The 25,574-nt window shown below is 38.0% G+C and overlaps 1 protein-coding gene across 34 annotated transcripts in view; it reads left to right on the top strand.

The window, feature by feature from the left end:
• Positions 1–22,041, top strand: part of PPIP5K2 (diphosphoinositol pentakisphosphate kinase 2) — a 52,636-nt gene extending 30,595 nt beyond the window's left edge. For 3 of the 34 annotated variants that reach the window (XM_083464391.1, XM_083464381.1, XM_083464400.1), the window contains 15 exons: positions 529–752; positions 1,648–1,775; positions 2,472–2,586; positions 3,593–3,700; positions 3,781–3,897; positions 5,314–5,487; positions 8,344–8,517; positions 9,596–9,619; positions 9,911–9,980; positions 12,162–12,281; positions 13,086–13,148; positions 15,156–15,215; positions 17,135–17,284; positions 18,845–18,964; positions 19,474–22,041. In XM_083464391.1, the coding sequence (XP_083320517.1) occupies positions 529–752; positions 1,648–1,775; positions 2,472–2,586; positions 3,593–3,700; positions 3,781–3,897; positions 5,314–5,487; positions 8,344–8,517; positions 9,596–9,619; positions 9,911–9,980; positions 12,162–12,281; positions 13,086–13,148; positions 15,156–15,215; positions 17,135–17,284; positions 18,845–18,964; positions 19,474–19,502 (1,676 nt within the window). In that variant the 3' untranslated portion in view covers positions 19,503–22,041. The remainder of the gene's footprint in view (positions 1–528; positions 753–1,647; positions 1,776–2,471; positions 2,587–3,592; positions 3,701–3,780; positions 3,898–5,313; positions 5,488–8,343; positions 8,518–9,595; positions 9,620–9,910; positions 9,981–12,161; positions 12,282–13,085; positions 13,149–15,155; positions 15,216–17,134; positions 17,285–18,844; positions 18,965–19,473) is intronic. The other 31 variants (XM_083464389.1, XM_083464388.1, XM_083464390.1 and 28 more) reach the window with 25 other exon arrangements.
• The last annotated feature ends 3,533 nt before the right edge of the window (positions 22,042–25,574 follow it).

Raw genomic sequence — 25,574 nt, 5'->3', positions numbered from 1 at the left:
TTTATGGTGACCCAAAAGAAGAGTGGGTGGTATGGTATGCAATGATAAAAAGGGCCAGTTGAGAAATATGGGTGAAGAGAGAAGACAGTATATGCTATGAGATGAAGACAAAAAAGGAAGGGCAGAGTTAACTAGATTGGAGAAAACCCATGGTGCAGAGAGAGTTTGCACTGGGGTGCAGGGGGAGGAAATGAATTTAACAAAAATAGTTTTAGAAGAAAACAACTAAAATTGAAAAAAATGTTCTTTCTGTGGCCAATGTATCAATCTATCCTTCTTTAATAAAGCTAACCATCAGAACAATATGAACTGTGCAGACCTTTGCTAGAGCTTGTTTAGCTCATGACTTTTGTCATGTAGGTGGATGGCATTCTTTAATCTGAAAAAGGGTATATTTGATGTGAAAGCAAATATACATGAGATAATTCTAACTAGAATATACTAGATCATAATTTTTCTTAATGTTTCATTTGATTTTACTTCAAGTTACCTGATTTGATTATTCTTCGCTAATAATTGTCTACCTAGATATTCAGCTTTACCACAGTGAAACACTGGAGCTAATGTTGCGTAGATGGTCCAAGCTTGAAAAGGACTTTAAAACAAAGAATGGAAGATATGACATCAGTAAAATTCCAGATATCTATGACTGTATTAAGTATGATGTCCAGCATAATGTCTCTTTAAAACTAGAAAACACAATGGAACTATATAGACTGTCAAAGGCGTTAGCTGACATTGTTATACCACAGGTATGTACCTTGCAACTACTCTTAAATAGTATTCTGCAACAACTAGATGTTTCATACTGGTTATACTTGCTAATCATCATGGCAATCCATAGCTTAACTATTTCCAAACAATTTGTGGTCCACTAACCAGTTTTTATAAATGAATTGAAAGAAATATTGTTTGTTTCTGCTCCTTATTAAATTAAATAAGGAAATATCTAGAGGATATGTAATCTAATAATTACATAGACATATATTTTATATATATTGGCTAAATCCAATGCAATCCTGTACATGTCTACTCAAAAGTAATTCCCATTGAGTACAATGAGACTTACTCCCTGGTTAAGCAGGCAAAGATTACAGCTTAAGTTACTTTCACTTTGGTCCTAATAGAATAAATGGGGCAGGTTAGTCATTGCTTAGCTCCTATTGAAATTAGTAGGACCTAATCAATGACTAACTTACACCATTTATTTTAATGGAGCCAAAGTGCAATTAACTCCCAAGCCATAATAAGCGAGTGACAAGTAGGTTCCTGCAACCAATCGATGCAAGACATTAAAAACCTATTGAGACACATGATCTAGAATTTGACATCAGATCACGAGGAATGGAAGTTTGCAAGCAAACAGAGTTGTGACCACTGTATTCCATTCCCCTCCCATCTTGGTTTTAGCCCCCTCCCTTTCAACAGTCAGTATTGTGTGGGCACTAGATATACTCAGTTCTCCGTGGGTTCTTTTGAGTGTCTCCCCACCCCTTAGGATTTTTCCTAGTGATGTTTTGTGCTTCTGCACAAATGGAATCTGAAATAGAAAGAACAAATGGGGCCCTATAGCAAAATATTGTAGCATGCCATGCATATATTCAGTGCACATTGTAGCTTATTTTTAATTATGCTCTTCTCATTCAGGAATATGGTATTACTGCAGCTGAGAAAATAGAAATAGCTAAAGGGTACTGCAATCCACTACTGAGGAAAATCCGGTCCGATCTTCAAAGAACTCAAGATGATGATACAGTTAACAAGCTCCACCCTTTGTAAGTTCCTTTTTGCTTGGAAAACTTGGGAGTGGTACTTTCTTGCTGCCTCCTCGCCCCCAAGGCTGCTTGCCTGCCAGGGCAGAACCCACCAACTGTCCTGTTATGCTGCTGCTGCTTTCTCATCAGCCTCCAATGCTGCTGAGGCCAAAACAGAAGCAGCAGCAGAACAAGACTGCTGCTGGGGAACTGCCCTTTTCCCCATCCTCACTGTTCCTTCAGGGCATGTCTTGGCCAGCCACCACCCATGCTGCTTGCCTGCCTGCCTGCCTGCCTGCCTGCCATTAAACTGCAGTAACCACCACCATATTTTTGTAAGATAAAGAGTCTTCATAATACTCCCAGCCACTCCAACTGCAGCATTAACATAAAAAAATGTAGTCTTTATAATAGTCCTTAAAAAAAGACTATTATAGTAAGAAAGACAAGATATATATTTTTCCGGGGGGGGGGGGTGATCTTATGAAACAGAAAGGGAAAAATAATTGGGGGGAAATATGAAATTTGTTCACTGCATGGTCATTACACAGATACTCTTTCACCAATTTAAGAGAGTTTGGGAAATTATTCTGGATTTTTTTGATCTTTAGAAATTTTAATTATGGGGAAATGCACTTTAAGCTCTCTTGCTTTCTCTACAGGTATTCATGAGCCTGTATAATACTTGTTTACTGTCTCAGATTATTTTGCTCTTAGGTATTCCAGTGGGGTTATGTCTCCTGAACGTCATGTCCGAACTAGGCTATACTTCACCAGTGAGAGCCATGTCCATTCCTTACTATCAACTCTTCGCTTCGGTTCTTTATGTGATGTAAGTGATATCCTCTTCTGGTTGTTTTAGTTGAGTTTTGTATGCTCATCACTTTTGGAAATGTGCAGTGTACTTTATTATTCTTATTTAGGTAGAAGTATTATGTGGCAACGCAAAATGCCACTCCCATGGGAATAAACTTTTCTTTACAGAAAATCTACTGGGAGAGCTCTGGGTGGATTTGGAGAGCCATGTCCTAAAAACATTTTGAATAATGCAAACTTTATACTACTAAGTGTAGTTGGGGTTTTTCTCCATAGGCAGAAATAGTTCTGTTACCTTTCATTGACTTTGCTTTGTTCTGAAACATGTGGAAAAGGCTACTGTGAGTTATTTTATCTGTTCCATGTTTTGAAATATCTGCCACTTGACCTTTTAAAATCTATATGATATTCTCAGACACAGTCTAGCACATTTCTCTGACTGATGTTCTGCAAATTGATCATTATGAAGAGAGGCGCAAGCTATTTGTAGAAGGGGTTGCTGCTAAATTGCTATAGAAATGACAGAATTTCAGTTGTGGGCATGCCGGTAAACCTAAACTCTGCAATCCTCCTTCTTGCCTGTAACCACATGCACAGCATGTGTACTGCACTTTTCCATCATCACCACTTGTTATTTTCCCCTTCCCCAACCCATTGTTATCATTTTTAAATTATATGGTCTTTGAAGTATTTTTGCCTGTACGGTTATGAAAATGCTTTGTATTTCAGTTTTGCTTTACAAATAATAATAATATTTAAATTGTGATAGGTTTTGGGAAAGGATGTAAAAGTGATGTAACATTGGCCTGTATAAGAATGCATTTTATTATAGCGCCGTACAATCCTATTTGGCTTGCTTAGAAGTAAGTCAGTTGTGCTTAATGTACTTACTCCTTGGTGTTTCAAATTGCAGCCCTTGAGTTAGAAGCTAACAATTAGAAGTTAACAGAATGTAGAGATTAAAAAGAAATTGTCACCCATACGCTTACAGTACTAAACATGTGAATTTCTTTTGATCTAAGCCATCCAAAGACGAACAGTGGAAACGAGCTATGGATTATCTAAATGCTGTCAGTGAACTCAATTACATGACTCAGATTGTGATCATGCTGTATGAGGATCCAAACAAGGTAAATAAATGCTAAGCGCATAGGCAAACCAGTATTATATACTTGGAAACATGGTTTAACTCCTTGTCCATTTTCTTTAGGAGCTTTCATCAGAGGAGCGTTTCCATGTGGAATTGCACTTCAGTCCAGGAGCTAAAGGCTGTGAAGAAGATAAAAATTTACCATCAGGCTTCGGATACAGACCTGCTTCACGGGAGGTAAACACTCTTTAAAATGTTTCTTACATACATGAAATTTGAGCAGGACTTTTCACAATACAGTGGTACCTCAGGTTAAGTACTTAATTCGTTCTGGAGGTCCATACTTAACCTGAAACTGTTCTTAACCTGAAGCACCACTTTGGCTAATGGGGCCTCCTGCTGCCGCTGCGCCGCCAGAGCACGATTTCTGTTCTCATCCTGAAGCAAAGTTCTTGACCTGAAGCACTATTTCTGGGTTAGCGGAGTCTGTAAGGCTGAAGCGTATGTAACCTGAGGTACCACTGTAGTTGAATGCTTAATATTGTACCATGACATAACACAGCTTGTGTTGTTGTACCTTTCCCACTTATTTGTAGAAAATAGTGCATTTTGAATTTTGAGGAAAAGCTGTGGCCATCAGTCACAACATGGCTGCCTTGGGGATGTGGCATGTCACAAAATTAGAGGGTGTACTGTCATTGCTGCTACCCTGGACAACATTATGTTGTGGAAGTTACACAGTGTCACCTCCACAAAACAATGCTGTCGCTGTCTTGAACAAGAAGCATTCCCCACTACCAGGAAAAATGTACAAGGTGGCCATATCACACTCTCTCCCCCCTCTCCCTCACATTGCATACACCACACACATGCAGACCAAGGACATACTTGTATTTCTCTCGCAGACACATGCCATGTGTACACAGTCACACACACAAATACCTCCCTCTAACTCTATCGTGCACGTGTGCACACACCATACATACCTACATCTTTCTCTCAATCACACACAGAGCATACTTGAGCACCCCACCTCACACCCAGACCCATGTTCAGAAAAGCCCTTACATGGGTGAAGGAAATGTTGGGAATAAGGTCTTCTTCCACCCAGCCAAGAACAGCTCCATTGGCTTCTGCCTGCCACGGAGCCCCCAGTTTCACCCAACAAAAGGCCTTCCCATCAGCAGTTGTCTGCAAGAAAGCACCAAAACAGGGTGCTGCTTGGAGGGACCTGGCCAGCCTGTGATCTGCTCAATCCGTAGCTGGTCCCACTTGGTGGCATTGGGCTCAATCTGGGTCTGATCACGATGCCAGCTCCAGACAGAGGTAGGCAAGAGCAGACTTTTGCCTGTCCACTGTCTTCTGCCCCAGATGGCGTGAACAGCTCCCTTGTTGGGGTATGGATTGCCCTGCCAGATACTAAGAAAATGGACAAATCATTGTCTTCAGAGTTGGAGACAGTTGCTAGGGCCTGACCAAATGTGCTTTGGTGTACATTTCCATAGCTCCATAGGAAGCTGCTTTATCCAAACACATGTGGTACATGGTTTGTTGCTATTGGTATCCAAGGGCCATAATCCTTAATATTTGAAGGAATTATGTTTTCCACCTGCCGAATGTTTTGTGTCACATGAAACATCCATTTTCTTCCAGAATGATGGCTCAAGGAAAAACTCCCAGAAAAATGAAAGTGATGAGGAATCACATGCTTGTAGAAGGGATGAAACGGATCGATCCGTAATGATCTTCAAGCCATTGGTGTCAGATCCAATTCATATACACAGAAAGTCGCCTCTTCCAAGACCCAGGAAAATTGGTTCATCAGAAGTAAGTTTGCTGTTCCCATGCTTAACTACTATAGAAACAGGCTCCTGTTTTAGAGAGATTTTCACATTTCTTTTTCTCTTTTTTAATGCATGGCAAATACATAGCTGTAGTTCTCTTAGGACTTTAACATTGCTTCAGACACTTCCATAAATTAATAACCGAAAGATACCACTATTCAGAGGAGTTTGGATCACTTAACAAGGTCTAAGTTAGTCTTCAGGCTGACTAATCTACATTGCTTGCATACACAATCTTACAAAATGTATTATTCTACAATAAATAGTTAAAGACATTTTTTGCCCTTTGCAAGAATGTTATGGTTCATCCCAATATATATATTTCCTAATATAACTGATTGTTGTAGTGTACCCTGAAAGATAAGACATTATCTTATCAATATGAAAGAGATGTCTTCTGTCCCAAAATCTTAAATATTCTGAATCAAGGTTGATGCAGAGGTCTGTCATATTTACGAGGGCTACTTCAGAATAGTGAAGTAGGTGAGGGGAGAGTTTCTCTTTTTACCAATCATTTTTCAGTAACAGAATAAAATTGCAAGAAACAGTATGGCCCAGTTCACACAACACAGTAAACCGTAACTGATGGTTTACCATGAATGCAGAGATCACTCCACTTTTGCTTTTCTTGTACAGCCAGCAGGAGCAATAAACCACAATCCCTGGTTTAGTGTTGCATCTGAACCTAGGAATCATGGTTTGTTCTATTCCAAACAAATCATGACATTAAGTCAAAAACAAACCATATTCCTATTTTGGATGGAATGCTAAACCAGGGAGTGTGGTTTGCTGCTCTCACTAGCTAGAGGGAAGGAGCATTCTGCACATTCATGATAAACCATCAACTGCTATATACTGTGATATGTGAATGCTGTATATGTTACAATTTATTTTTGGTGTCATGTGGGCACTAGTTTGTGTAACAGCCCTTGTCCCTTGACAAGTCAGGAGCAAAGACTTATGGGAAGTGGGTTGTACTATCTCCAGACTTACATGCTACAAAATGAATAATTCCAAATAATTTGGCCATTTGATATTATTGATTGAATTCTATACTATTATTTGGCTGTCTTGAGCTGTTATAAATATGAAGGCTAAAAAAACTCATTTTGTATCCAAGATCTTGTATATATCCTATGGGATTTTTATTTTTATTTTATTTTATTTACCTTTTCCCTCTGAAGCAAAGATCCCATGTTGTATTTCAGTTTTTCAAAAACTCCTCTCCGTTTCATAAGTGCCATGTGTTGTTCAGGACCCAACATCTAAAATTTCAAGTACTAAGCCTCTGTGTGTGTGCAGAATTATTTATGCTGTTATTTGGATCTTAGCCTAATTGTATTAAGAGATGCCTTCATAAATTGTGCATCAGCTCACTACCAGTCACTGCCATCATACCTGCACTCTGGTAAGTGGTTGCTCAAGGCTACAGACGATCCAGCCACCTTTTGACCATCCCACTTTTCAGCAGGCAGCCTGGACTCTTCTAACAGCAGGCAGGTCACTTGACTTCTTAGTTCTACCCTTGTGTTTCCAATTCATCAAACCTGTAGTGAATAAAGTTTGTAGCCTGTTTAAACCAAGTTCTTTTCCCTCCCCACCCCTCCCATCCAGCCCACTCTCTCCCCAATGTGGGCACATGCGTTTGTTACTGATCATGGCGGTCTTTATCAGAGAGATATTATATATATATTTCTTAGGGATCCAAAAATAGTTTAATTATTATGATGTTCCAGGTTTTTTATGTGATGATACAGGAATATCCTAATAAATGCTGTGGGGTTTTCCAGCAGGCAAACATTAATGTTGAGCAGTATACTACATATCCTTTGTAATTTTTCACACATAGTTGTAAATTCTGCTTTTCCCTGTCAATAAACACTGTTTTTATTTTGCTGACTTTACTAGCCTGAAACTTTTAATATAGAAAGATTTGGAAATCATGGCTTCATTTTTACATTATATTTTTCTTTCTTCTTGGGGCATTCTGTGTATTCATTGATAGGAACATGGAGAGATTCTTTTTAGCTGAATTTAGAATTCTTTCCCACTTCAATAAAATACCATTTTAAAAAGATTTTTTTTTTAATGGTGTGTAAAGCAACGTGAAGCTGATTCTCTTCTATTTGGAGAAAGTGAACAAAAATCAAACAACTTAACCTTGAAGATCAAGGCTCCCTAAATATATATTGAACATAAATGTATCTGTTATGTTCTTTCAGTGTGGTCCTGACTCTGTTTCTTGTGAATGTCTTGATCTAGACCTAAATTATAACAGCATTGTTGGTGTGCCAGCCTGTCACTGGTGTTTGGTTTAGTTCTTAGAGTTGGTCCTGGAGCTTAGGCAGGATGTATAATGTTTATGCAGAGGATAGATGTGGCATGTGGATACAGAATGAAGATTAAATTTTACTGGTGTGTTTTGTTAGGGGAAAAACTGAGACACTAAAATTAAGAAAATATTGTTAGTGTCATCAGAGGCCAGTTACATGTTTTTGTGAAATATGTGCTTTATTAATAGTGAACGCAGCACAGACAGAGAATTTGCTATGCTTAGCGAGAGGAACATAATTAATGGTGACATTTTAAAAATATGTACATATTCAGTTTCCTTGTCATTAGTACTGTTTAAGTGTCTTTGGTGAAAATAGTAGCTGAGGAATTCCAGTTGTTTGTATTGTGTGATTTTATTATAGGAAACACGTCTCATTACTGTATAATGCTGTTAAAGTTATTTAGCAAAGGGTGCAGACAAAACTGTATTTCATTTTCTTATCATTTGGCTATGACTCTAACGTTGCATGCTTTGCTGTTTTTTTGCCCCCTTTCTCACTTCCAGGAAGAGAGCCCCCTGAGTGTGTCTAGCCCAGAGTGTATTGGTACCTGGCTGCATTACACCAGTGGTGTGGGTACTGGGCGTCGAAGACGCAGATCAGGGGAACAAATCACTTCTTCCCCTGTCTCCCCTAAATCATTGGCTTTCACATCCAGTATTTTTGGCTCATGGCAACAGGTTTTTAAACTTTACTTCATTAAACATTACTATGCATTCCAAGCAGAAAACAGCTGTCTTTAAGGACACCTAATCCCTTGTTCTGGATTTTATTCAAAGAAAATTATTTCACCTGTCATTAAAATGTGATTAAAAAAAACTAGTTACTTCCAAGAATGCTTCCGGGGGGAAAAAAGCAAGTGCATGTTTTTTTTTTCCTACACAAGTTTCACTGAATGTAGTTGATTGTTTGGTTTTCAGTTGGTTTCTTTTCAGCACTGTAGAGATGGAAATAGTTAGTTCCTCATGAAATAGACATCAGCTTTGGCTTAGTTGTCCTTTAAGACTTTTCTTTTTTTACTTACAACGCAAAACAAAAACAGCATTGAGTAATTTGGTGGCAGGTGCATTAAAATGATTAGCTAATGAATGAAACAAAATGTGATTTGAAGTAATTGGATTGGGGTCCAATATTGGTATTCCACAGTTGGGATTAGCATAGATTGTCTTTCCAACGGCCTATTAACTGTTCCAGAAAAAAATTGTTAGTACTAATAATTATTTTCTCTACTTGTGAACTGGAGATGTCCTTTCTCTCTCTCTCTTTGTTTTGAAGACAGTTCTTCATCCATTGTAATGTATAACATTGTGAAATTTGACATATTGGGGGAATTAAGTAAAATAGTACATATACTGAACAGTAAAATAGAATAGTGTACAGTTTTTGTCCAACTCAGATATACCCAAAGTAGACCCATTGAAATTAATGAAACCAAATTAGTCATATCTGTTCATTTCAGTGGGTCTGTTCTGAATAGGACTAATGTTGGGTATAAAACAACATACTTACAAATGGTTGTACTAAACAATGGATGGTGCCCTGTTACCGGAAACCCTCCCCCCCTCAAAAGAATGTTATTTTGATGTCCTATTGAAACTAAAAATTGCTTGGATATAGAAAAAAAGAGTTTTAGGTTAAAGGTTGTGAACATCAGACGTTTACCCTGATAAGAGCCTGTGCATGGATCAGTGACTGTAAGGTGACCTCATCAGCCTGTCTATGTTTCCTTTTCCCCCCTCCCTCTCCCTTCCAATACAGGCGCAGTTTAGGAGTGTTCATTTGGTAAACTAAAATGACACAGTTGTCTGTGTTTTCATATCTTTCTTGGTGTCTGTCCTGTTTTTGTCATCATGAATGCCTGCTTGCACCACTTCATTGCAAGGATCTCATGAGTGAACTGGATTCCCTTCAGCAATATTGCATGACCTTCCATATTGTTTTGGTATCTCTACTAATGCATCATATGGCTTATTAATACTTGTCTGTCATGAACAGGCTGCTGTTTCAAGCTTAATGGATTCTACAATCCCACTAGTCTGTTTTTGTTCTTACTTATCCATTTCCCATGTCTAGGTCCCAACAGAAACCAGCAGTTATTTCCGACCACCAAGAACTATTGTGGAGCAAAAGGCAAGCGGTATAGGTGCGTATATATTTCCTAAAGTCCTGCTCCTTTAAAGTAGACCTACTTAGTTTTCAGTATTCAAGCTTGTAGATATTTTAAAAGTTAACTCCGTTGTTTGGATAATGTATCTTGAATATTTTAATACAAATAAGTCATTTGTTCATTGAATATGGAATATCAGTTGTCATTGTTGGCATGAATTTTTCACTTGAACCCAAACCATATTGTTGTTTTGACAAGTTAATAGAGACCATTTTAAGAGGATTCATCTCTAGGCTTTTGAGGGCTTGCTCCTTAGTCAGATGGGAACAGTTGAAGAGATTCTCCTGGTAATCAAAAACCTTTATTTTTCTCATTTTTTGTTTTCCATATACATTTAAGAACAACACAAGAGTAATGTTCTTTGCACTACCCCAAATTCCATCAACTACAGCTTTCAGAATACAGGCTTGGCTATTGTAACTGCTTTATTACAGCAAGCATCAGATTTCTATTTCAGCAGCATTTTAGTACTGTAGAATGAATACTATTTTCATTGTACTGTAGTGTATTATACTACATTTGGTAGTGTATACTACCGGTACTTTTTTGCTCTGCAAATGTTTTAATATTTTGGGTAACACTTTCATAGCACTTCAAACAAAACAAACACAGCATTAAATGCAGTCTAAGATAAAAAATTCTCCAGTTGTCTACTAAACTCTATATTCTTTCTATATACACAATCTTTTTTTTGTTTCTTCGCGTTTCAAAATCTTACCTAGCAAAATGCATACATCAGATGCTCTTGATTACTGGAGTTTAATTTTTCTAATGTTCTTCAATAATTGCACAATCCTGTTCTCTGTGATATTCCACGTAAATATACTGTGTTGACCCGAATATAAGCTGCACCCAAATATAAGCCGCACCTTTAAAATTGGAGAGGGAAAAGAAACGAAAAAGCTGAATATAAGCTGCTCCATTCCTCGCTGAACCTGGCTGCAAAGGGGGGGGGGGTGTCCGTTGCTAGCGACCTTTCCCCTTCCTCACACTTTCCCTTCCTGGCCTTTGGGGAGAGGACGGGGGACTATGCACAGGACGGATGCCACTTTGCCACGCTCCTGCCTGCATATCGTAAGGTCACGAATATGAGCCGCGCTTTAACTTTTCACGTTTGGAATTTGGGCAAAAAATGAGGCTTATATTCAGGCCAATACAGTACATGTTGATGAAAACTGATCTAAATGCAGGTATTTCTTAAGTTCCAAAGCTTCTCCACAGATTAGATATTTATATTGATGTGTTTCATCAGATGTGCTACTAATGTTTTCCTCACCGTTTGGTTGTCAGTGGTAATAACAGAAATTTTGAATCAGTGGTTCATGATTAGAAAGCAAATAGATCAGGTTTCAAAGGGCAAGGATAGGAGAAACCTCTCCTGAGCAAGTGCCATTGAGATGAATTATATTGGTAAGGGATTGTCCAAAATATATTACAGCCAAAGTAGCCCCTTTCTTAGGTTTTTAAATGTAAATTAAAATATTATGGGAGAAGGGTACCAATATTGTAGTACATAGAGAATTATTCTTTATAAACAAGGTTTTTAATATGAGACAGCAAAAGTCAGTACATCAGGGTTTTTTTGTTTTTAGATCAGCCATTAACTTTTAAAAATACATTGAGAAACTCAACACATTTAATGGGATATGTCTCCACAAGCCACAAGTGGAACGCGTGCAAGAAAACTTGATCACATCCCATGAATTTAAGTGGAATTGCCACATGAAAATATGCTGATCTCTGTCTTTTGCAGAGTTCAGTGCTCATTTTAACAGATTCAGTTATAAACTGCAAATATTCATTCTTGTGTTTCTTCCTCAACCATCCCTTTTTGTTTTACATTGGCCTATCAGGCAGGTTTTCTTTTCTTTATGAAATCTAACAACAGAAAACAAAAGGAAGTTCCCTTCATTAGAGTTCAGCCTTCTCTTTGTATATAATTAGCAAGGGGATTGTGATAGGTAGAAGCACAGTAATTTGTGGTAGTTACATCCTGAAAGTACCACTGACTTTATAAGCATATTGTGAACCTGTTCAAGGCAATGCCAGAGGCAGCCTCTTATGTGGTAAGAGCGATATGCTTGCATGCTGCATGCATCCCCGATGTGAACAGAAGAACACCTGGTTGCTGTATGTATTTTCTCTAACTCCCATCAGGGTCTCACTGTGCGAGCCTGTTTAGCACTTCGGTGCTCGGGGGTTCTTCAAGTGCACCTAACCTACAGGATTATGCTCGTATTCATCGTAAAAAGCTGACTTCTTCTGGCTGCATAGATGGTATGTGCACACCTTCGCACATGCACTTACACCCACCCACTCATATGCACACATTAAACCTTGAAAGAAAGTCCTAGGCCTGTTTACAGAGTAGAAGCCTATAATACCGATCACTAATATTAATTTGTAGAGGGTTGTAGTGTCCCTTTATTTCTCAGAGATTAATTGTGTTTAATGGCACACCGATGGAAGGAGGGCTTTTTCCCTTCCGTAACAAACCAACTTAAAAAAAAGTTTATGTTCAACCTATGTTTAAAACCATTTAATTTGGTAATTTTTTCCTGAAATGGAACAAAAACCATTTATTGAGAACTAGAGAAATCAAAGGAGATTCATTGATATTTGTAAAGTCCTAAAAAGAGGTACGTTTGTTAAATTATTTTTAAAATTATCCCGAAAGTGTTTGGCTTGGGGCTTCAGAGTAACAAGCAGAATAGACATGTCAGCACCAGATTTCCACCATTTTACAATGTTTGTTAACTTTCTTGAGGGTAAGAAACATTCAGCTTTCTCCTACTGTCACATCCATGATATTCAATTCTAACCATGTATGTCTGTATGCCAAAATCACAAGCTCACCCGTATTTGTCTTCCATACACTCCATTAAACCTCTAGTAGTAACAACCAGCAAAGTTTTACCTGCTTTTAAACCTGTTTTGGCCTTTGCACCTCTCCCAATCCCCTCTGCATGCCACTCAGTTCTAACCTACTCTTCATTGTTTCCCCCTCTTCTGTCCTTTCTTGAATTATCCCTCTTTTGGTAGCTGTTTTGAATTTCAGGTACCTGTTTTTCTCTTTCTCAGACACCACACGTGGTTCTGCTGTTAAAAGGTTTTCTATCTCATTTGCTCGACACCCAACCAATGGTATGTTTTGCTTTTATTTAAAAAAAAAAGTATTCCCTTGCTTCATCCCTTCCAAACTATGGGGTGTATACTACTGTCCACCATCCTCCTCCCTGATTCCAGCTGATTACATGGCCATATTGTCAATTATTAGAAATTCTGATAATTTAAATCCCTTTCCCCTTTTTAATTCCATAATCTAGTCTTTTAAAATTCACACATTCAAAATCCTTTTTGGGATGGGGTGGGGAATTAAATGAATTCCATGTCTACTTTTACGCAGTCTTCTTAATGACACAACCAATTATTACACATAGTGTATGGTTTAAAAGCTTTCTGATCCTAAACAGCTCCTATTCCTTTCCCCTTCATATTCTTTGGCATCCTGCTGTGTTGGATATCTCTGTTCTGAACTTTTGGAACTCAGCGTAAGAACTGCCTTACTAAACCAAACCAAATGGTCCACTTTCTCTAGCCCTCTATTTCCAACAGCAACCACCAGGTGGCACTGGGAAACTCATTAAGTTGGGCATGAAAGTGGTGGTCTGTCCTCTATTTGTCCCCCAGTGACTGGGATTCAGAGGTATACAGCCTTTGAACATGAAGATTCTGATTATCTAGCATAGGTAACAACCACTGCTAAGCCTATTCTATGTGAACTCAGGATTTCATTATAAATAACAACTGGAACTTGCTATCATCTTCTTGAAATCACATTAGACTTAAAATAAAAGTTAACTGAAAACAAAGTTCCCTACATTTCTGTCAGTAACCAAATGATTTGCTTCACCTTGTTTAAGTTTCCTTCCTTTCATACAGACAGCTTAAGTGCTTTCTGTAATGAGTTACTTGCCGCTATGTTTTCCTCCAGAGGTCTAAACGGCCTCGGTCCAGTATACCTGAAGGAGCATCTCCACCCCCATCGATCTGCCCAGACACTGAGGTCCAGCACCGAGGGCCTTCTGGCCGTTCCCCCTCTGCAAGAAGCCAAGTTACAGGGGACCAGGCAGAGGGCCTTCTCGGTAGTGGCACCCGCCCTGTGGAATGCCCTCCCACCAGATGTCACCAACAGACTTTTTAGAAGACATCCGAAGGCAGCCCTTTTTAGGGAAGCTTTTAATGTTCAACAGACTATTGTATTTTAATATTTTGTTGGAAGCCGCCCCCATCCTGCCCCAACATAAAACACATTTTGCAAAGCTTTGCCACAGAATTGCTCCTTTCATCACAGAAACTGAGCTGGCCACTCCTTCATCATAGATGAAACAGTAATGCTGCTCTCAGTTTCTTTATCCTTATTCAAAAGTTTCCAAAGCCATTTATTAACTGACTTCAGTGGTAAGGTAATATAATGTCTTCATGAAGCTGTAGATTTGTGTCTATTCCCAAATCATCATAATAAAATGATAGGTTTGCTTCAGTCACAAATAATCTTTACTAATATTACTACAGTATTTCATACCTACATATAGAATTAGTTGTGAAAATGAAAAAAAAAATGTTCACATTGACTCTAAAATTAAGTCATCTAAAGAGAAATGCTCAACTTAGCATGCAAAACAGCTGAAAGTTGAGGTATGAGAGCTAAAAAATAAATATTTACAAATAAGGGGGGAAATATATCATGAATAGCTGGCAGAGCACATTTTATCCAAATAGTATGTGCTTAAAATTTGTATATTTTTTATCACAGCGGTGTTGATACAGATTGCTGTGATCTGATTAATATGTATCATCACAACTTTCACAATTTACTGCATGGTTATATGTATTTCTCAGAAGCCTAAATGTACTTCCTCAGGTAACTTGGGATCACTCCAGCTGCTTTGAAAATGAGGCGTGGCGTACTGTTTGTTCTTAACCTTTCATTGAGGGCCTCCTCTTTTCTTTGACTTCCATAACTTTAAGATAACAATGCAACTTCTAAACCATTTCAGTCTTCCCCTTCCTTTCATCTTGAGTTCAAGATACATGGTGAAACAAGTATCTACTGACAGTGCTTTACTTATTTTCTGGGCCTCTGTGCAGAACATCCAGACCTCTTTAGGTGCTGGTCGGTTTCTTCTGAGGAATTTCTAGGCGCCAGTGGTATGTCTTTATAGCTTTCGAATGTAAGACGGCAGGGTGGCTTTCTAAGTTGCTGCGCTAACCCTTTCATTGTCTTTCATTTTGATGGAAACTGGTATGTTAAGATAGAGGTCAGCTCACGTTAGCAGATCGGACATTTGAAGGGATACTGTCCAATACGTAGGTATCTTTTTAAAAACAAAAGAACACAAATGAATATGTTTTTACCATTTTCAATTTCAATCCAGTGGAAATGGCCTCTCGGCACATGTCTCAGGGTATTTTTCCAATGCTTGATAATCCAGTAGTGAAGCTGCTAAAAGATGGGTGTGTGCACAAGTGAATAGTTGGTTTTTATTGCCTAGGTAAATAAAGCTAAAAGAAGTATGCAGAAATATAAATGACATTATTGAGCTTCAGATTTAACTGTTTCAAAGGATATTTATTGGACATGAGGTAATTATAAGCACCAAAATAGACATGAGCACTTAAAGAAAATAGCCTGCCATAGTCCCATGAAATTGTTCCTTACATAGATACTCATACACATTTGTGGATTTTCTCCAGTCAGGGAAAGCTGCAGTTCTCGTGGAATTTACTGTAATGCAAAGAAAGGGTTCGCGCTTGCCTGCATGCGTAGTGTTGTATTCTTAGAAGAATTATTATGCATTAAACACAATTAACTTGAAGCACACACAGAGGCTTAACTGCTACAATTCAATAAGATACCAAAATGTTCTTTTTCAAAGTTTCCTTCTCTAGAAATTTAAGGAGAGAAAATGATTTCAGATAACAAGAATTTGAATTATTTAGTTTTGGAGTTCACTATAGTTTACTTCATATTACATTTAAATGTACCTTGCACTAAAAACATGAATACTTATTCATTAGCAAATCTATGTCATTGGAAAAAAAGGTCTTGGGAGAAATTTAGCAACTTAAGTAAAATTACAGTTTTTGTTTTCGGAATTATAATAGTGAAACTTTATATGTACAATTTTTTGTGGGGAGCTGTCTGAATCAGTTCACAAGTGCTTTTTAAAGCTTATGTACGCATATGGAGTTTTAAATTAACGTTAGTTCAGGTATGCATGGTTGATTATGTTTTTACTTATGATGCCTAACCCTGGATTTCAGATTTATTTGTGGCTTGACAATAACTGTTATAAAAGTAATGAAGCTGGATGTAAATAATATTAAGGAAACTTGTCATAATCCTGGAAGAGGGTTGTCCTTGCTTTCTTCTCAGAAAACAGTACTTTCAGACTTAGATGACCAGGAGTTTTGACTTGAAGAGCCAGCTCTGATGCCTATGGAAGTAACATAGGGACATGCTGAGCCTCTACTTCATTGGTTTCTTAAGTCTGTTTTATATAGAAATTTATTAATTGAATGAAAACCTAGAGTTATCAGAGAGTACAATGGATAAGTAGGTCTACATCCGTGTAAGTGGTGGTTAAATTGCTGCCTTAGACTTATTTAAATAAAAATGTTTTTATATTATGTATATGCAGAACCATGAGCTTCCTGTATAGGAAATTCTGACACCCTTTAGTCCAGCTCCATATTGTTTCATTATCTGAAGTGTTACTGTATGATTGCATGTGTTTGGATGGAGCCAGAATCATGTTTGAGGCTTTTTGGTTCCATCTTTCTCACTGCAGGCCTGCATGTGCCATGTGTCTACCTGAGAAAACTCCCTTCAGAAAGTCAAGCAATCATTCTGGAGCTGCTTCTGATGCAGTGCAAAAGGAGCAGAAATCTGGAGAGTTGCACTGGGTTCAGAAGTGCTTTGGTGCACATGGCATGCACGGGTCTCTTTGTATTCTGGCCTGTTAAGCATACTTCTGCAGAACATACCTTTGCCATTATAATTGCTCAGTTGCTTCCTTTTATGTTGGAAATATGTGGTGTGTGTGTGTCTGTGTTTTCTTTTTCAGGCTTTGAATTGTATTCCATGGTGCCTTCAATCTGCCCTCTAGAAACCCTCCATAACTCCTTGTCATTAAAGCAGGTGGATGAATTTCTTGCTTCCATTGCTGCCTCTCCTTTGTACGACAGATTTCAAGCCGCATCCACATTTTCTCTGCGTAATTACCTTTTATGTCTTTTATTTCGCAAACTGCAAAACGCTGCTGGCCATAGGCATTCTATTGAATACTAGGATTTAGTGTTTCCTGGTGTGGGACTGATAAACTGTTTCAGATTTAATCAAATAAGTATTTCCTCATTTTCCCCATGAATTGGCATATAACCACACCACCCACACTGCAGCTGTCTTCTTGTCTGTCCTTGGAAGTGTAAGAGAATGCAATTTAACTTAAATTAGTCACACAATATGACTATAACACATACCCTGCATGTATGCTGTGCAAAAATTCTGTATAATGACAACACTTATTTGTGCAATTAAAAACTGCTAAGATCCAAAGAAGTGGGGCTTCCATTCTACCCCTCCACACACATATGTGCCATAGCTAAGCTAGAAACTTTGTTTCAAAAACTTAGGCAACTTCAGATAGAGTTGCTGAGGTGGGGGAATGAAGATTCTGCTTGGCACATACCTCTCTGTATACTTGAAGTAGCTTATTGGACCCTGAACACTATGATGCCTATAGCACATTATTCTCTTTCCGCTCGAACACTGCCATGCAGATTTCTTGATATTTCTGTAACTAACTGTAAATAATAATTTCCCAAATTCCATAGTAGGGCAATACCTTTATTAGGGCATCCAAACTAGTACAAAATAGTGAGAAAGCTTTTGAGCTGTCCAGAATTCTTTGTCAGGCTAGATTTTAAGCAGAGTGAGAGGTGAGAGGATCAAAAAATGGACCTACTGTTGAAGCCATGAAGCCTGCATTGTGCTTGGTCTCAAGACGGAGCATGGGAAGATGTAACAGACTTAATATATTTCACATTCCAAGGTGCAATGCAAGTTACACCTGCTAGGATGAAGGAGCACAAAATGTCTGATTTTGTAAATTTAAAATTCTCCAGACTTGGCTCTAACTTTAAGCAAAATTCACAAGTTCCTTGTGGTAGAAAACAGCAGTAAAGAGAAGCATAACAATTTTTAAATTAGCAAATCTTGATGCACTAAGTCAAAAAAGTGAGTAGAAGATGAGTTAGGTATCTATACCTAGTACTCAGAGATAATATGTTCTGAGGAAAAAGTTCTTTATTCAGGGAGTATTAGACCTTCTTACTCTAGTTTATTATCCTACTCTTCAATAGCTAAATTTAGTAGTCTGCAAGCCATACACAAAGAAGAAGTACATAAGAAAAATATCAAAATACATATTTGGCCAGATACCTATTTTCTGTGCATGCATGCCAACTTCAGTTAGTGAGACAGCTTTCAGGTTTGTCTAAATAGGTTTCTTGGAAGCAAAAAGATGACTGTTTAAACATGACGTTGACAAAAACCTATAGATCCATGTTGATGAAGAGTAATATTGGAGCATAATATGTTCACTGTACTATTCGCATAAAAACAATGTACACACTTTTCAGAGGCAATTGTTCAAAGAATAATACAGCCTTTGTTGATACTTTATATAATCTCTGCTTCTTCAGTATTGACAACATCCAGTTACTTGAGAAAGAATAAGATAAAATAGCTTTGTAACTTTTATTAACCCTTTTAGCTTCGCCATCATTTCTGGATGCAAGAAAAAACTCTTTAAATACATACACCCCTGCAAAAATCCAACCAACGCCAGAAGAAGACCCTTTGAGTAGGCGAGAATGTTCCTCGACTATGTCAAGTAAGTAATACTTGAAAAAACCTTTTCACATCCATCTTAATTATTAACAAGAACCGTCTGAGATTGTTCAGAATCATTTTGCTTTATACTTTAAGAAATTTGAGAGCATTTTGGTGTGGATTGGTCTTATTTTTCTGTCTCATTATGATGCATTAGACAAAAAGTGGTTTGGGGGCTCCAGTGAGATCTCATGGATCTCTCACAAGATCTCACTGGAACCTGCAACCACATGATTTCAGTAAGGCTTCGGCAGAGGGGAGGCAGCAGCTTCCCATTCACCTCAGACAGTGACTAGGGAAAGGCTGCCTCTGGCTCCCATCCTTCTAATTTTATTTTTGTCAGGTTTCAGAGATAGCGTAATATTGGGCATGACATAGCCAAAGTTGTATTGGTTTCAGTGTTTTAAGTTTCTCCTCCTGAAAGCTAACGGACACTAAAATGTCTTGATCATGTCTTTTTATTATTATTATTCACCATAAGAAACATGATTCTGTTTTGCTTGTGTGCAGGTACCAGTGTTTTTTCGCCTCCTGTTTGATAAATCATAAAATGCCAAAAAAGAGTTAAAACAATACTTGTTTAGCACTGGTGGTTAAACTGTCTCAGAAGAAATGAAGCAATTCAAGCAAAACTGGAAGGTGCTGCCAATGCCATCTTTAGCAGTGTATATTTCTTTGTAGACAAATAAGTTAGCTTTAAAAGGCTATTCATTTCTCTCTGTGTAAGTATGTGTTTCCCTGTATATAAAATAATTACTGAAGTGCATATATAGTATATATTCAGGAAAGGTGATTTCTTTGTTTCTAAAGTATGAAAAGCAAAGATGTTTACACCATTGTTTTAAGGAAATGGTTATCTTTTAACAGAGAAACTGCACACGACATTTACCATCTTTGTTGTCCTAAATTAACGCACAAACCAAAACAGCCTAACATACTGGTTTGCATTATAAAGGAGCAGCTAATAGGGAGATAGGAGAGGGGTAGAAAAAGCCACCATTTCCTTTTTGCCCTACAGTAGATCTTAAAGCCCGGACATGAAAACCTATTCATCACCAAAGCACATTAATAGGACTCTGCTTAACAGATACCTTTATGAATGTCAATCTGTGACAGCATCTCAGTGGTTGGTTCTTTTCCCCTCTGGTAGAAATGCATAATGGAGCTGGATGATAAATGAAAAGCACTTAAGCCCTCATACTTTGAAGGTACACACACCATTACCTGAAAAATAAAAGGTCAGATTACTTTGAGCCACTTAAGTGCTAATATAATAATTGTAATATTAGAAAGGTTCATTGTTAGAAAGAAAGCTGTGTTATTTTATGAGGAAGAAACAGCTTAAACTCATTTCACAGAGAGTTTTCATTGGAGCCTGACTCCAGTTTTTGAAAAACAGCAGAAAACTGTAATATGAAGTGGCTGAACAGCTATACCTTCTTTGGAACTTCTCAAGGCTCCAAGTAACTTAAAGGCAGATGAAATAGTAAACATTAAAACAAAAAACACCTGCAACATGAGAAACCATTGTTTTATAGGGAAATATTTTGCTTCAAAATCTGAAGGTCCTGGCATATGCCCACTACCAAACTTAAGGAACTCATTAAGTCAGGGATAGTATTTCAATCTTATACCTGAGTGCAAAATATTGTTTTTTGATCCCTACCCCAGCTTAAATGTGGCTTCTGCAAATATCTCTGCCTTCCTGTTGCTTTCAGCCATATGGAGGTACAGGTTAACAATTCTGGTACTGCTTAGGTGATTAAAGGTCTCTATTGTATTGTATTTGTGAATTAAGAGCTAATTACTAGTATGTTGCCTAAACTGACACTTGGCACACTTAGTCTTTACCTGGGAGCATCTCTTTTTTAAATACATTTCCAAAGAGAGCAATTTTTGTTTGGGTATAGGTATGCTGGGTGCAGATGACATGCCCTTTAATTTCCTTGTTCTTTGTATGTTTACACCAGACCCTTGACATTCAAATATACTTTGGTTGTTAGTGTCTGTGCTTTATGAGCTCCTATCCTAAAAGTACGGTAATTTCCTGTTTACACTTTTCCTAAAAGCTCTTCTATTTTGTTGCAAAGATGACTTTCTTCAAAAGATTTCTGCAGAATACTGCTTAAAGCATAGTTCACGTGTGGATAACAGGGCTTCATCAAAGCAGAAACAGCTGGTCTGTTAATATTCCATGCTGGGAACTTTCTATATGTGCAGATTATATTGTCAAGTTTTGAAATTAAAAGAAATTGTAGCATTACCGAATCTACAGAATTGCTGTTTCAGCACTGAACACTTGAACATAAACCAATACAGCTAATGTTCCCATCATTGTCCTTCTCATCTCTGCTGTTAGTTAAAGACAGCTGAAGATTTTATTAGTGCTATGAAAATCTTGAGAAATCTTGGTGTTCTTTTCAAAACATATTCAGGTTTGTCAGTTGTCCTAAGATTTCCTTTGTGACACGATTAATTGAATGCCTTTTATTTTCATTATAAAATATAATGGATTGGGTCCAGGCTTAGTCAGCTTGGACCCACTGAAATTAATGAGGCTTAACTAACGTGTTCTATATCTCTCAGTGAGTGTACTCTGTTAATTAGTCTGAGTCCAACCCAGGGATTAATATTAATGTGATTCTCATCAACAGCAATATTTTCCTGTTAAATACCAGGAGACCTACCTTCAAATATAATTGTTGTTGTTTTCTGTGTTTTTTAAAAAGGCTGATTCTCATCCTGGCAATTGTCCATGAGAGTGGATTTGCTAATTATACTTGCCATTGATTGCATTGCTGTGCATATTTCATATGAGGTCATATGATAAATTCTTAAGTATGGTTTAAGATACCAAATATATAATAGATTCTTAACTTCTCATTGCAAACATTTCATTATCTATAATGTAAGTTTATAATATGGACAATGTTTGTCTTGCTCACCTCTGAATGTATAAGTTATGTTTACTGTTTTTCTATAAGAAAATGTTATAATTTAAATGTGCATATCATTCCAGACAACCAAAGCTTTGGCATATTTTTGATCTGCTCTTAAATAAAAGAGTCAATAGCAACAGATAGTGTCTGTTCTGTGTATTCTATAATAAATTCTTAACTCTCACTTTACTTTTCTGTTCTAATAAACTACAAGTGTTTAAAATAAATTGTGGTAGACATGCACCACTTTATACTGGAAAACACTTAGGCCTGACACATTAATATTTTGCATGAGAAAGGTGAGTTGGAAATGTCCTTGTGTTCTGTGCCCCCGGGGCCACCTGTTAGATTGCTATGATTGGTTGTATCCAGTGGTGTCCATGTGTAAGCAGAATGGATTTCCACTTGCACTTTCTTCTCCACACGCCCGCTTTACCCCAACCCTACTCTGTAACCCCAAAAGATCTATTTCAGAGATTTGGAAAACTTGGGAGATTTGAAGGGAGGCAGGAAGACTACAGGAGGGAGGTGAGGAAGAACTCCACTTGTACAGTACTGAATTTCACCCAATAACGTGTTGCACACTGAGCTTTGAAAATGTCTGGAAAAGTACTGAATATGGCAGCAAAGGCTAGTGACTGGGAATGTTGATGCAAGCATATTATGCCAGTACTCTTATCACCTTCTCTAGCTTCCAGTACATTTCCTAGCCCAATTCAAAGTGCTGGCTTTGGCATTTAAAGTCCTTCATGGCTTGGGGCCTCAGTATTTGAAGAATCACCTCTTCATGTATGTTCCTGGCCATGCTTTGAGATCCTTGAGGGAAGCCCTCTTCTGATTGCCCCTGCCAGATGCTGAGAAATGACCTTCTCAGTGGTGGCCCCTTGTCTATGGAACACCCTGCTGAAGAAAAATTCATCAGGTAGGGATGTGGGTGGCACTGTGGGTTAAACCACAGAGCCTAGGGCTTGCCAATCAGAAGGTCAGCGGTTCAAATCCCCACAATGGGGTGAGCTCCCGTTGCTTGGTCCCTGCTCCTGCCAACCTAGGAGTTCGAAAGCACATCAAAATGCAAGTAGATAAATAGGTACCGCTCCAGTGGGAAGGTAAACAGTGTTTCCGTGTGCTGCTCTGGTTCGCCAGAAGCGGCTTAGTCATGACCTGGAAGCTGTACGCCGGCTCCCTCAGCCAGTAAAGCGAGATGAGCGCCGCAACCCCAGAGTCGGCCACGACTGGACCTAGTGGTCAGGGGCCCCTTTACCTTTATTACTAGCAAGGACTTTTTGCAAGCTCCACTGATGTGGTTTTGTGTCCAAAATACTAATTCTAAGATCAATGCTGATTTACTGTTTTTTCTTTATTGTTTTTTGTAAGAAAGGGCCCATAAAATGTACTTTGAGAGCCAGTGTGGTGTAGTGGTTAAGAGCGTAATCTGGTGAACCAGGTTCGCGTCTCCGCTCCTCCACATGCAGCTGCTGGGTGACCTTGGGCTAGTCACACTTCTCTGAAGTCTCTCAGCCCCACTCACCTCACAGAGTGTTTGTTGTGGGGGAGGAAGGGAAAGGAGAATGTTAGCCGCTTTGAGACTCCTTAAAGGGAGTGAAAGGCGGGATATCAAATCCAAACTCTTCTTCTACTTAAAGCTTGCAATCAATTGGCAAACCACTGCTGCAAAAAAAGGTGATTGTTATATGTATATATTTTAATTGTACTGCATTCATTTACACACATGGGTGTAACTGCAAAAGCACACTAACAAAGAAGAGTAGTGATAGGTAAACAAACCTGCAATTTACATGTCTGGTTATATAGCATCTGTAGCTGTTATACTGATAGTAGGAGTCCAATGTGCCCCCCCCCCCCAAAGCATTTACTCAAAGAAATGTCAGTATGGTGTAGCATTTGAACAGTACTCCACAAAGGCAATATTCTAGAAATAGCCCTTGATATGGTTACTAAGGGATATGTAGAATACATTACTTTTTCCACTAACATCAGTACAGGTAAAGTGTATGTGTCAATGCATGTATGTTAAGTTAATGTACGTGTCTGTATTGCCTTGTTCACATATAATGATAACAAACTAACCAAAGTAGTTTCCTCATGCACAAATAACAAGAGGCCCCCCCCCAAAAAAATCCCTCATGTTGGAAAAGATGTTTCGTGTGATACAGGCTATGCTTCTAATGATTCTGAACCACTTCTTGTTGACAGATTCTGACCGACCGACCTGTACTTTTTCCTTCTGTGGGTTTTGAGATGTTTCTCTTATAGGCTTAAAATTCTAGTGACCCAAAGTGCTGGAAGAAGCCTTTTCCCACTCATCTCCCATTCCCTCCTTGCTTTCACACCCACTGAAACATGTTCATGTTTTTCCTGCCTTTTTAGTTTTGGGAAACTTTCCATCTAAATTATTTGGAGAAAGCTAAGGCCTTCAGTGCATATGTTTGAAGATTTCTTTTCTTCCCCCCCCCCTTTTTTTCCTTTTCCTTCTGTTGCCAGATGTTTTATGCGTTGCATATATCTCTAAATCGTTCTCTGGCTATTTTGAAATACAAAAGTCTAAGACATATATATATATATGTATATGCATGACATTTTTGGTAGCATATTTTAGTCAAAATAATTCAGTATCTGAATTCCTTAAGCAGCTGATTGAAATCAAGTAACATATGGTCTCTTTTTCTCCCCATTGTATAGCTCCTAGTATCAGTGAGATGGTACAGACCAAGTGGAACTTTTCTCAGAGAAAGATGTACATTTTAATTACTACCATTTCATACAGCAACCATTCATTCACTACCTTGCTGCAGTACTGCAACAACCATTAATGCTCTATGCCAACCTTACACCATGCTGCACTTGCACTGTTTGTATTATATGCTGGTAAGGAAAATGCAGATTACTAGTTAAAATAAGGGTGAAAACTTCCTTGGAAAATTTTGTCTCAGTATCCAGTGGCAAAGGTGTTCAGGTGTTCAGTCTCCAGGGCGGTTTCATTCGTTGTTGTTATTACTAATATGTATTATAAGGAAGATGGAAACATACTGGTTTAGTTATGTTTTACAGCTTTCCTAATATAATAATAATAATAATAATAATAATAATAATAATAATAATAATAATAATAAATTTTATTTATATCCCACCCTCCCCAGCCGAAGCCGGGCTCAGGACGGCTAACAACAATAAAATAATACAACATTCTAAAATCATTCCATTATAAAATTAATTATTCTCCCTGCATTGCATAATAGTGTTTTTGTTGTCCGTTTCCTTTGTGGCAATGTATCTTTAAAGTGCGCACACTGATTTTGATTAGTTTCTATGTTAGGGTAAAATGAGCTCACTATCTTTTTTTAGGTTTCTGCTAAACAATTTTTTTAAGTAAGCTGTTTCATGCTGTCTGTTCTCTTGACTTGCTCAGATTTGCACAGGTAGAGCTGCGATTGTTAAACAAAAATCTAAATCTTCATCTTCCATTTGACAGAATCCACATATCAAAACCATGCCTATGTAATTCACTGCTCATAAAGAGCATATAACGCCCCACACATTCAGCGCTATTTTTTTATATTAGGATACAACCTTTCATGCATTCAGTGGCAAATGGAATAAATGGGTAACTGGAGAAGCCTTTGAACCCTGGAATTTAGTTGTGTTGCTTCTTCA

The sequence above is a fragment of the Podarcis liolepis genome, assembly GCF_965112155.1.
Source record: "Podarcis liolepis genome assembly, chromosome: 11".
Lineage (NCBI taxonomy): Eukaryota > Metazoa > Chordata > Lepidosauria > Squamata > Lacertidae > Podarcis > Podarcis liolepis.
The sequence above is the reverse complement of the archived record's forward strand: the minus strand, read 5'-3'. Positions and strand labels throughout refer to the sequence as shown.